The 13,614-nt window shown below is 42.2% G+C and overlaps 1 protein-coding gene across 5 annotated transcripts in view; it reads left to right on the forward strand.

Moving 5' to 3' along the window:
- mtmr4 (myotubularin related protein 4) overlaps positions 1–13,614 on the forward strand; it is a 215,379-nt gene that overhangs the window by 110,966 nt on the left and 90,799 nt on the right. For all 5 annotated transcript variants that reach the window (XM_060913060.1, XM_060913061.1, XM_060913062.1 and 2 more), the window contains one exon: positions 9,324–9,413. In XM_060913060.1, coding sequence (XP_060769043.1) covers positions 9,324–9,413 — 90 coding nt within the window. The remainder of the gene's footprint in view (positions 1–9,323; positions 9,414–13,614) is intronic.

Consider the following 13,614-nt stretch of genomic DNA (forward strand, 5'->3'; position numbering starts at 1 on the left):
AAGTCTATTTAAATTCTGAAAACTGTACAAATGTTGTTTTTCACCAAAGAGGCGGGATTAGCCAACGCAGAATAGTGACATTTGTCTCTTGTTGATGACGTGTAGGTCGCATGAATGCGACCTGTCCGGTCAGACTGCAGTCGCATGTGAAAATAACGGATATGCATCGGAATTAGGACCACATATCCAAGCGGCCTGGGTCGCATGTGAAAAAATCGGATCTGTGTCGTTCAGATTGTCAATAACAAATCGGATACAGGTCGCATATGGGCAAAAAAATCGGATATGGGTCGTTTCAGGGTACAGTCTGAACGTAGTCATAGCCTTTTTGAAGGCACTTGTCTGGTCTGGAGTTAGCCTGGCAAGCCAGACTAACGCTACGTTCACACTGCAAGGCTTAATGCTCAATTCCGATTTTTTTGTGAAATCCGATTTTTTTTGTGAGGTCGTTCACATTAACAAATATATGCGACTTGTATGTGATCCTCAGTATGAACGAAAAGCGACCTAAAAGTGTTCCGCATGCGCATTGCAGGATACGACGACGTCACACGCAGTGAGCATGGCCAGTGTTTACGGAAGTAAAACTGCCCGGTTGCGGTATGACCCATCCAATCTAGTTTGAATAGCTGCATCCCCCCCAAATGGAAATCAGCTCCCTAACCTCGGCGTCCTTCCATTGAGAAGATCCAGAACCTTCACAGCCCGAAGCGGCCCTCGCATTGATGTCATGCGCAGGGGCGCAGATACGTTTTTTGAACTGGGGGGGACAAAAAACTGGGGGGGACGAAGCTGCCAGCAAACCAACCCCAACCCCGATATGCCTGTCAGACTTGTTGTGGGTTACCATAGCAACCAAGCTCGAGCTCGCAACCTGTGCAGTCTGCGCAGCTCAACCAACTGAATATCAGTCTTTGTTTTGTTTTATGTGAGTTGTTGCAGCTATGTATACACTGCTGTGCACCCAGGGCTCGAAATTAACTTTTTTTCTTTGTGTCCCCCAGTGGTCCCGAATTCTGTGTTGTATTGTCCCGAATGGAAGCAATAGTGTCCCCATTTTCTTCCTCTCTGAAATAACCAGTGGTTAATATTATCATATGAAGTTACTATTATATTTGTAACTATGCGATTTAGGGCTGTGCGATGTCCCCTTAATTGGCATCGATGATGTTTACAGTGCAAACATCGTGATGGACGATGATATCGTGGGCGGGGGGGATTTTAATACCACGTTATTAAATATATTATTATTATTATTAGTATTATTATTAAAAGTATTAGATACTCATCCGAGGCTTTGGCCAGCGCTCGAAACTAACGGTGTCCCGATGTCCCGGGGACCATAAAAAATGTCATCGGGACACAAAATTATCATATCTGGGACAATCCCGGGACAATGGAAAAAAATAGATCTAGAAAAAAAGTTCTACATTAAAGGTGCAGTACAAGATTTTGGAATAACAGTTCCCGCAAGCCATATTTTGAAAAGAAACACTCCCACCCCCCGCGTCTCCACCCCTCCTCCCCCTTATAAAGCCTGAGAAAGTCCGGCTTTATAATGGGTGTCTATTGCGTTACACACTAGTGGAGCTCGTTAGGTTAGAGTGTAAAGAGCTTGGAAAAATAGCTCAAACTTTCTCATTTAAACTGTGTTTTCAGCCCCAATTTTCACTCCACACACACAATTTTCTCAAAAGTAGTAGCCACACTTGTCCTGATTCACACAATGTGTCTACCTGAGCGATAGGATTTACTGTTTTTGAATGAGAAGCCTGAAAGTAACGAGAGCACAGCCGCGCAGCTGTGAAAAAAAAATTACATCCGTGTGTTCAGGAGAGCCTTGTGGTGCTCACTGTGAAAGAATTTTGTGAATATCTCCTTCCGTTTTCGTGTAAATCCCCGTTGTTTGGAAGGAGCGCACTGAGAGAATCCTGCGCTCTGTGTGACACTCTGCTCGCTCTCACACACACCCACACACAGAAGGGACGGGCTGCTCGCGGGCTTCAGTCTGATTGACGTGTCAGTATCCAATCATTTTGAGGTGGTACCTCGATATGATTGGATGGCGTTTTTCCTTTATTTTACACTGTAGACTGGATTAAAATATTTCGTTTTTTGGGTCAAACCTTCTATTGTACTGCTTGCAACATGGGTGTGCATTTCATCCATTGATGGTATGGCTGATGGCTTTCAAAACATCTCTGAATGGGGCAACAGGTATATTACATAAAAATGGATAACGGTAATGGTGAAAATGATAAGTTGGCCTTATATATGCCAACAGATATTCAAGGTATAAGTAGATGAAACAAACATAAAAGGGGTCTTATTTTCAGCTAAAGTGTACTGCAGATGTAGTGAGTTGAAACATTTTCTGAATGAGCTAGTTGGCCCCTTTTAAATAAACGGGTATCTATTCATACAGTGAGATCACCAAAGTTTAATAAACTGAAAATGCAATAACTGTAATTTTGAAGTAGATGATGTATTGGACATGTGTCACTTGTGTTTTGTGACTTATTGTAAAAATGATATAGAGGGTTCAAAATCGTATAGTTACAAATATAATAGAAACTTCATATGATAATATTAACCACTGGTTATTTCAGAGAGGAAAAAAATGGGGACACTATTGCTTCCATTCGGGACAATACAACACAGAATTCGGGACCACTGGGGGACACAAAGAAAAAAAGTTAATTTCGAGCCCTGGCTTTGGCACGTAAAGGAAAAAAAAGCGCTAGGTGATGTGGAATATTTGGCCTTGACAACGGATATGTGGTCCAGCTGCAACATGATGCCCTATATGTCAGCTACCGTACATTATGTGGACCGAGAGTGGGCAATGCAGTCCAAATGCCTGCAGACGAGTTTCATGCCAGAGACACATTCAGCGGACAATTTAGAAGACGCATTGCGCGAGACGCTTGCCGAATGGAAAATAGAGGAGAAAAAGATCGCCTGCAACAACGGGGCGAATATTGTCACAGCCATCAGGCAATTGAAATGGCCGTGGTTAAGTTGTTTTGGGCACAATTTGAACCTGGCCATAACCAACTCGCTTGCGCAACAGAGGGCCAGTACAGACCGAGCGTTTGGAGTTTGCCGAGCAGTCAACACTGCGTTTGCGCACAGCTGGCTTCGGAGAAATGAGCTGCGCAAAGCGCAGGTGGAAATGAACCTCCCCGAGCACTCACTGATCACGGCAAGATATTAATCTGCTCTAACAATGAAAGACTAGTATTCAAACTAACTACACTTAAGCTATTACTCATTGTTTATTTACACTTATCAATTGAAGATGCGTTTCGGCCTTTAGTGCGCACCTGAACGCGCTAATTTTTCCAATTTATTAGTGTTTGAATTATTGCGCCAGCTTTTAAAATCATGATTTAATATTGTTTTTTTTTTTAACTGTCTTTACATTTATCAGAATCACCTTCATTCTTCCATTTGGTTTGACATTATGGCTTAGAGTGGACCATTTTGAGTCTGAAAGTAGGCCTATTTACCAGATTAAAGTTATTTGACTTCTGCCGAAGTCTGCGCTTCACTGCCGTTTGATAAGGTGCAATATTTCCCGACTGAAGTCGTTAATAGTGGCTATTTGTTTGAACAACATGACAAATTTTACATTAAAAGTATAGTGTAGGCTAAAAAATGAAGTCGAAATTTATTATTAGTAGCATACTGTATTTGTGTAACCACGTTATGTTCACTAGCACGTCCCTGCACCATAGCCTACGTGAACAAGCGGTAATAGGATATTACTTTATAATGATTTATATAATTATGTATTTATATATGTTATATAATATATTTATATATTAAACAAAACTAACTAACTAAACTAACAAAAAACTAACTTTTTAGGTTAAATAGGCCCAGATGATACCGTATATGCATGTTTATGACAGGAGGGGGCGTGGTATCACGATGGTGGCTCTCCATCGTGATGGATGACCACCATCGTCGATGGACGATGGCATCGTCTATCGGCACAGCCCTAATGCGATTTTGAACCCTTTATATCATTTTTACAATAAGTCACAAGGCACAAGCGACACATGTCCTATACATCATCTACTTCAAAATTAGTTATTGCATTTTCAGTTTATTAAACTTTGGCGATCTCACTGTATGAATAGATACCCGTTTATTTAAAGGGGCCAACTAGCTCATTCAGAAAATGTTTCAACTCCCTACATCTGCAGTACACTTTAGTTGAAAATAAGACCCCTTTTATGTTCATTTCATCTACTTATACCTTGAATATCTGTTGGCACTTATAAGGCCAACTTATAATTTTCACCATTACCGTTATCCATTTTTATGAACTTTCCGTTATCCATTACCGTTATCCATTTTATGAACTTTCCGTTATCCATTTTATGAACTTTCCGTTATCCATTTTATGAACTTTCGCTGCAAATGTTAGCAACATCAGCATAGTGCCAGGTCCGAGCCTAGTTGTGCTGCTGACTGACTAAACTTTCTGAACTAGAAAACTCACTTATTCTGTTGAACGGTATCTTCCGTCAATATCATCCACATCATTCCTGTTGTATTTTATAACGTGTCTAACAGTGTTCATTAAGTTCATTCAGTTGCTAGCGTTGCCTGCAGACCAGGCGATGACACTTTGGATCCTGAAGGTCCCGGAGACGTTATGTCTGGGCTTTCAGTTTCTTCCCCGCGGTCGGTCCGCTTCAACCACTTCAGCATTTTTGTTGTGGCAAGAGTCGGCGCAGCGTGTGCGGTAGCAATTCCATTCCAAGTCCATATAATGCGGACTCCGGCCGAAGATTCTAGAACAGAATGCGCTGCTCTGTAGCCTACGGATGCAGGTGCATCGAAAGTGTAGCTACTATGTATTTTTCGCTGTTAACGTTTTAAAATTAAAATTGACAAATTAGGTGAATGTCTACGTATGTGTTACGGCTTTGTAAATAATATTAATGTAGAACTTTTTTTCTAGATCTATTTTTTTTCCATTGTCCCGGGATTGTCCCAGATATGATAATTTTGTGTCCCGACGACATTTTTTATGGTCCCCGGGACATCGGGACACCGTTAGTTTCGAGCGCTGTGTGCACCTCAATAAACCGAATGGTAATTAGTCTTTTGATTTTTCCGTGAGGTTTGCCTTATGCAAAGAAAGACAGCATAGACGTTTTTTCCTCCCTATAAGTGTGTGTGTGTGGGGGGGGACCGAGCGAGGTGAATTTAAATCTGGGTGGGACGAGTCCCCCCCTCTATCTGCGCCCTTGATTATGCGCCATGTTGTTGTAACTGTTTTTGAGAGACCCGCCGCCTACTTCAGCGCAGAATAGTGACGTTTGTGGCTTGTTGATGACGTGTAAGTCGGATGAATGCGACCTGGCGGTTCAGACTGAAGTCGCATATGAAAAGAGCGGATAGGAATCGGAATTAGGACCACATATCCAAACGGCCTGGGTCGGATTTGAAAAAATCGGATCTGTGTTGTTCATATTGTCAATAAAAGATTGGATACAGGTCACATATGGGCGAAAAGATCGGATTTGAGTCACTTCAGCCTGCAGTGTGAACGTAGCCTTTGTCTATACAAGATTTTCAAGATGGACTGTCTAAACACTAGCCTTTCTAGCTAAATGAGCTTTTGCTTGTTGGGCAGTTATGTCTTATAATAAGGATGGCTAGATGTTTTGACTTGAAAATAGACAAACTTCCTAAGATTTTTATTTTTTGCAGTGTAGGTTGTTTTTCTGACTCTAGACGTCGGCCACATCCTTCAGTCTAGGGTATTAGGCAGAAAAAGAAATTTACCAGTCAAAAATAATATTTTATATAATCCTGATAAGCGCCGCAGGTGCGAAGACGAGCGCCGCAGGCGCGAAGTCCCTCTAGGGGGGTCTGGGGGCATGCCCCCCCAGAAAATTTTTGAAATTTAGACTTCATTTCCTGCATTCTAGGACATTTTCAGGGTGAAATGGCGTGTAATTTTTGATCAGAAATATTGCATATTTTTACTTTGTATTTTTTTCAGTTTCACTCCTGAATGTATCAGATGTATGTATGGTGTTTGATTTGGTAACAAAAGTGAAAAGAAAATAAACAACAATGAATTGTATATAATCTTTTGATCTAGTTACAGTATTTAATAAAAAAAAAACCCAACAGTATTCTATTTTACCATACCCCAATGAACCCCCCTTGTTAATCAATGTATCACACATACCTTTTCTGTCTTTTTGTGGAAAAACGAATCAGTTTTTGTCACATTCAATTTGGGGCGTTTGTTGGGATTCATCTTGATCCAGAAGAGTGAGTCAGCAAAAAAAAATGCGGTTCTCCCGCCAAGAAAGAGGAAACTACAACGCAGGGTGTTTGGCAATTTTCGACCAATCAGAATTCGCGATTTATTCAGTCCGCATGTTACAAGATTCAGTGCGGGCCAAAATGGCGGAAACGATGAAATATTCTGATTTTTCATTTCAAGTTTTCAGTATTTTTCGTATTAAACTGTGTTTCTTACGATTTGTAAATGATAGCGGAACCACACACGGACTGGCCATCGGGAGTAGCGGGAGTTTTCCCAGTGGGCCGGTGGTTCAGTGTGGGCCAGCGGAGAAAAAAAAAAAAAAAACAGTTGCGCGCTGGCCTTTAATATGATAAGCAATGTTAACAGTTTCTTTAACAAACTGTTAACATTGCTTATCATATTAAAGGCCAGCGCGCAACTGTAATAAGCAACGTTAACAGTTTGTTAAAGAAACTGTTAACATTGCTTATCATATTAAAGGCCAGCGCGCAACTGTTTTTTTTTTTTTTTTTTTTTTTTTTTTCTCCGCCGGCCCACGCTGAACCACCAGCCCACCGGGAAAACTCCCGCTACTCCCGATGGCCAGTCCGTGTGTGGGCGGAACATAACTGGATTTATCGGATGACATGTGGGAGTATTCATGTGCGAAAATTTTCGGCATTATCGTCCGTTTCAGTATCCGTCTGTGTGTATACTTGCCCGTTGAAATCGGCAATTGCCCGTCAAATTTACGGGTGGACGGGTCTCTGCCTAATACCTTACTTCAGTCGCTCCTCAGCGCAGAGAACACGGAGCTGGTTACCTGGCCTATTTCCGGGGATGTGATTTTTCCGTGAATTCGCGGAATTCCACTTTTTTCACCTCAAAATTAAAAAAAAAAAAAAATCAGATTTTTCGCTCAAAAATCCGCATTCGTATCCTGTTCGTTCCGACTTTCAGTAATTCCGTCATTGAGATGAAACGAGGTACGTGATTGGCCCATCGCTCTGTAACAACCAATGAACGCGCTTGTTAGATAGCTGTACGTAAGCTCGCTTCAAAGAGTTGAAAGATGGCAGCCTCTGTGATCGAGCGTAAAGATGCAAATCGAGTTAAAAAAAATCAACAGAATAGTGAAAAACAAGTTCCGCTGGGAATGGTTGGAGAAAGAGGTTGCTACAGACGTTGGACATAAGACTGAGACATTTGTTCAGCGATTTCGTTCTTTGGGGAGAGGGCAGAGGTCTCTGGCTGTCAAGTTTGGGGATGCTGGGCCCTCCCCTGCCTGAGCTACGAGCGTGCAAAGTCGGGCTGGAGCCCGGGATAGAAACGAAACCTAAGCGGAGCGCCGCGGCTCGCCTCGGGGAGAATTATGTCCTGAGGCGCGGGGCTAGCGCGCCCTGCCCACGCTGGTTCTTTGGGGGGAGGGCAGAGGACTCTGGCTGTCAAGTTTGGGCGGGCTGGGACCTCCCCTGCCCGAGCTACGAGCGTGCAAAGTCGGGCTGGAGCCCGGGATAGAAATGAAACCGAAGTGAGTGAACACAGTAGTTTTGAATATCCTTAAGTGAGTGAACACTGGGGTTCTGAATATCCTTAAGTGAGTGAACACTATAGAGTTATGTATATGAAGTTGACATTGCTAGAGTAGAAACTGCAGAAAAAAAGTGACTGATCTGCTGGAACTGGCCATGGATGCTAGCATCTTTTTTCTTTGAGAGTTCCTGAAGACTTGTGGATGAATTCTTATGTTGCATCATGTTTGTTTGAAAAGGCACATTTAGGTATGTTCAACTTCTACAGTAATTGAAAGTATAAATTTTGTTTTTCCTTATACAATTTTCTATTTATTCTAATGCAGATGATTTAATTTAGAATGACATTTTTAGGTTTCATGTTTTGGCTTTTTGTCAGTTAAGAATCATTGAATTTACTACAGGGGCTCAGAGTTGCATGTTAACCATTAAATTGGCTTGAATTTGTTAATCATGACAAGTTTTTTTTTTTTTTTTTTTTTTTCTTGTGTGTTTGCTTGCCATTTTAGTACAATTTTTAAGTCAGAAAACCCCAGAACCCAGGAGCTTTGGGGGGCCTATGGCCCCCAGATCCCCGGCTAAAATTTTCAGATAATTTCACCAGCCCCAAATCACATCCCTGTATTTCACCTTTTGATGCGAGATCTTTTAAACAAGCACACCATGTGTTCTTGTAGAGTGTACTTGTACCTTTTTTTTTTTTTACTTTTTATAAACCCAGACGGTGCTTTAGCCATGAGTTCAGAGTCATTTCCAGTGGCAAGCTGAGGGCTTTCACCTCACCCTGTGGTTGCTCAAGGTCCTTCTCAGTCAATGTTTAATCTGCTACGTGATGGTCAGGACCTTGTTGGTTGCAATCGCAGATTAAGACTTGGCGTGAAAAATACGTTTTGCACCAAACCAGAAAGAAGCCGCCTTCTAGGAGTCTGTGTATTTGTAAACTCCTCTTCCTGATTTTTAATGCATGTGTGGACGTACAAGCACGTAAGCCACTTCCAAAAAAATGACCTTCCCGTGGTAAATCATTCTCTCATGCTAGCACTCGTCTTGCACCGACCTTCAGTACAGTAATCCTACGTTGCCTAGTAGCTGCTGAAGCTTTAAAAGTGTATTATATATGTTATGGATGGGCGAGATAATTATTTTTGCACTTAATGCTTCCGTAGCTAAAAGTTTAGTGTCTCAAGTCTGCTTCGTAATGCAGCGTTGGGGTTACAAAAGTAATGTTCTCGTTGTCAGTGTTCGGTTCGTAGTTCTCGAGGGGTTTAGACCTTTTATCCAACAGTAAACATGTCTTTCCTGATCAGCTACATCTGCAGAAAGGGGAACGTGATGTACTGTAGTTGAATTAAACCTTTTTTTAAATATTTGTCTCTTGAGTTTGACCAGATCACTGTTGTTAAATTTTTCATATTCCAGGCTTTTACTCATTTATACATCTTCAGGCACGATGCTTTGCTCAATCTTGGTGTTCTGTAATAGTGTGTGTGCTTATTGCTGTGTTGCAGGGTGAGGAGGGGCCTCCCAGTCTGGAGTACATCCAGGCCAAGGACCTGTTCCCCCAGAAAGAGCTGGTCAAAGAAGACGACAGTCTACAGGTCAGCTGTTCTCCTTCTCATCGCATGATCCATCAAAATGAAAATTCCTGGCTGAAACTGAAATTCAGAACATACTGGGCTGAAAAACCGAAGCCAGAAAACCTGAGACGCAGCATCTGTGCTGGCAGGGGCTTTTTTTTTTTTTGGCTTTTGGACTTTAATATCGAGTCTGTTGCCATGTTTTCAAGTGGTGTATCAAACCCTGAGTGGAGAGGTCCTTAGGGGTTGTGCCACATCTTGATACTTGGCTTGATTTTTCTTTATAGAAAGCGTGAACTGATTTCCATCTGCTGCTCAAACTGTTTTGAGAGCAAAGGAAACTTTTTAATTGCTTTTAATCTTCATTACAACAGATTGCAGATTATTTGCAATTAATTTGCTCTTTTTTTTCTTCTTCTTAAAGTTCTGACAATGTTCACCCTTTTGCTTGGTGCTTGGACCCTTAAGAGTTTTCCTTGTATCAGGGGGCCAAGCAGTCTGTTAAGGGTCTCCACAAGCAGATCATCCTTCCCAATTTCTGCATATTTATTTGATTAGGGGTTGGTTGGTTTATTGGCTCGCTCGCTTCCTTCCTTCCTTCCTTCCTTCCTTGCTGGCTGAAAGGCCCGAAGGGGGATTATGTCGTGGCGCTGTATGTCCATCCGTCCCAGGAAAGGTGCTTACCTTCTGAAATCAACTCCTCTCACAATTCAGGCTTTCGTCTAAACGGGGGAACAGGGGCGTTGTGCCCTCTTACTCTCGGCGTGCGCCCCCTTACCGACTCCGTGAAAACATCCCAGCAACACCACGTGACAATGTGTCTGATCATCAAATACGTTATAATTGCTCCAAAAATATTCCAATCATAGTAGATACACCACCAGACGGTGCAAAAACAATCCGAATTGGCGTTTTCGAGACTGAGGCGCCATATTGTTTAGTTGTTTACTTGTCGCGGCTGCTCTCGCGAGATTTGACATGGGTTACATACAAGGTCAGCTGACTTGTAGCGCGAGATTTCTCGAGACTGAATGACCTTTCACCCACGGGCGAGGGAGCTTTTGACAGAAGTAGCTCGCGAGTTGTTTTTGTTGACACTTGGGCATTTAAAGATGTCATCCCGCGGCACGAAGCGGAAGAAAGCCAAAGACTGTCCAGGGCAGAAGAAGATTAGGCCAAATAAAAAAAAAAAGTGTTTTTCCGGTAACCCGACCGATCGAAAATTTCCGCGTCGAAATTGCCGACCGTAAAGTTTTTATTACAAATTTCCCTCGATATTTTAGTGTAAGTGGCGTTAGTTTGTCATAATTTTTTGTTTCAACGCATTCAAGTTGTGAAAGAAACGATAAAAAGTAAAATGTTTCGCCACTTCTATCAGCCCTCCTGCATAAACTGAGCCGAGCCGCCATTTTGAATCCTCATTCAAGGCTGTAATGCAAATTGCTTCCTTTTCAGTATACAAGTGCACTTCCATGGCAGGGAAAAACACTACATTTTGCCGCCTATGTAGTCCCCTATTTATACAAATAGGAGTCATTCAGGATTCAGCCATGTTTTTGCTCGGTGTTTTTGCTCGACCCAAGTTCTACAGTAGGCTAGGCCGTCTGCTTTTAATGGAAGTAGCCTAGCCTAGGACGTTATTTTCATGTTATTTCTTGATAAGGTGTTTTCACATTATTACATGAAAATATCATGAAATATCGCTTCCGTAGATCATAACTCGAACTCTCGCGATATTTTTTTTTTTTTAAATTCGTTTAAAGATTTAAAACACTTATTTTATTATGATGTGTGGTATAAAGGATTCTGTGCCAAAATACTATTTTGTAAGATGTTTACTTGTGTTAATTTTTTCGAACAAAATAAAAAAAAATTAAGAAAAAAAAACTTTCCTACCTACCGACCTTATTTTAGTATTTCATGTTACCGGAAACACACTATTTTTTTTTTTTTTTTTTTTGGCCTTACTTCTTTCTTTTTCAATGTTGACAGACAATTTGTTACAATTTCCCTCTCAGATAGCCTCAATGTCCCATTGGAGCATTTTTCAAAGGCTTTGCACGGTGGGGGGGGGACAAGCGGCACCATCTCCCCCCCGCTCCCTCGCCATGGTGAGCGCCCTTGTACTAAATTTTTCTAGAAAAAACCCTGCAATTTTTGGAGGAATTTCACCAAACTTGGCAGGATTCTTTGTTACATGTCGATAATATGCATATTGTAATTTCGTTAAATTCAGTCGCATTTTACCAGAGTTACAGCCCTTGATTTAACAAAATTATAATTTGACAATTTCATACAAGAACTTTTTCCTTCTGAAATAAACGCCACTCAATTTTTGGATGAATTTCTCAAAACTTGGAGGTGGTCTTGTTGTATGTCAGTAATACGCATATTATTTCGTTCGGTTCAGTCAAATTTTACCAGAGTTACAGCCCTTGATTAACAGCCTTGTACTTTTGACAATTTCATGAAGGTGTGCTCGCCTTCTGACATCAACTCCTCTCACGATTTTTGGACGAATTTCTCGAAGCTTGGCAAAATGACGGTAATACGCATATTGCGATTTAATTTCGTTTGTGAAAAATTTTACCAGAGTTTTGACCCTTGATCAAATAACTTTTTGGCAATTTTCATGAGGGCGTATGTTCTTCTGAGATCAACTGCTCTCACAATTTGTGGAGGAATTTCACCAAACTTGGCAAAACGCTTTGTTATATGACAGTTATATGCATGTTGAAATTTCGTTGAATTTGGGCAAATTTTCCCAGAGTTATGCCCTTGATTATTAACAAACTTGTACTTTTTTGGTAATTTTCATCAAGGTGTGCTTGCTTTCGGAAATCATCTCATCTCATCATCTCTAGCCGCTTTATCCTGTTCTACAGGGTCGCAGGCAAGCTGGAGTCTATCCCAGCTGACTACGGGCGAAAGGCGGGGTACACCCTGGACAAGTCGCCAGGTCATCACAGGGCTGACACATAGACACAGACAACCATTCACACTCACATTCACACCTACGGTCAATTTAGAGTCACCAGTTAACCTAACCTGCATGTCTTTGGACTGTGGGGTAAACCGGAGCACCCGGAGGAAACCCACACGGACACGGGGAGAACATGCAAACTCCGCACAGAAAGGCCCTCGCCGGCCACGGGGCTCGAACCCGGACCTTCTTGCTGTGAGGCGACAGCGCTAACCACTACACCACCGTGCCGCCCGGAAATCAACTTCCCTCACAATTTTTATCCCCCATTGGCTGAAAGACCCGAAGTGGGATTGTCATGGCGATATCCGTCCCTGGAAGAGTACTTGCCTTCTGAAATCAACTCCTCTCACAATTTTTGAAGGAATTTCACAAAACTTGATAGGATTCTTTGTCAGTAATACACATTGCAATTTCATTCAATTCAGTTGCATTTGACCAGAGTTGTGGCCTAGATGCCAGCGGAGTATATTGTGCTCTCGGAGCACGCTCTCTTGTTTTACACCGGACACCCGTTCCTGACGCAACCTTCCCCAGTCTATCTGGGCTTGGGACTGGCAATAAGTATGCACTGGAAACCCATGCAGACACGGGGAGAACATTCAAACTCCACACAAAAAGGCCCCTGTTGGCCATGAGGTTTGGACCCAGAACCTTCTTGCTGTGAGGTGACGGTGTTAACCACTGCACCACCGTGTCGATTAAATGTTTGTTTATGGCCCTCTACCGTGTTTGGAAGTTATGTTTTCAGCTCATTTGTTTGTTTCCAACATAACTCAAAGTAGTGAACAGATTTTGATGAAATTTGGTGTACAGCTTCAGTATCCTCCTGTGTTCCGGTGATGTTGATGTGTGGCTCGGCGGAGAGATCCACTGTGCCATATGCCTTTTCTAGTTCTCTAGAAGGACTGGCCACTGGGGACACTTTTTATGAAGGATCCCTGGGTCCTGCAGATCACTGCCGGTGCTATATTTCTCTCTTCTATCATTTCCGAAAGATCTTGCACGATGGTATTTTGGGGGTGTGGCTTCAGAGGGATCACTGAACTCTTGGGGCTGTATGTCATCTCCACTCACTTCCACCTAAATCACCTGTCTACCTTTTTAATAGCGTAGAAGGAACAGTTTAGTTCAGTAGTCTACACACGGAATCCAATATAGTAGTACTTTAGCCAGCGTTCATGAACAGTCTTCTGTGACTTCCACTTCTCTATTAGCCCTCAGCCCACACTGCCTAAA

Source organism: Neoarius graeffei, chromosome 28, assembly GCF_027579695.1.
Source record: "Neoarius graeffei isolate fNeoGra1 chromosome 28, fNeoGra1.pri, whole genome shotgun sequence".
NCBI lineage: Eukaryota > Metazoa > Chordata > Actinopteri > Siluriformes > Ariidae > Neoarius > Neoarius graeffei.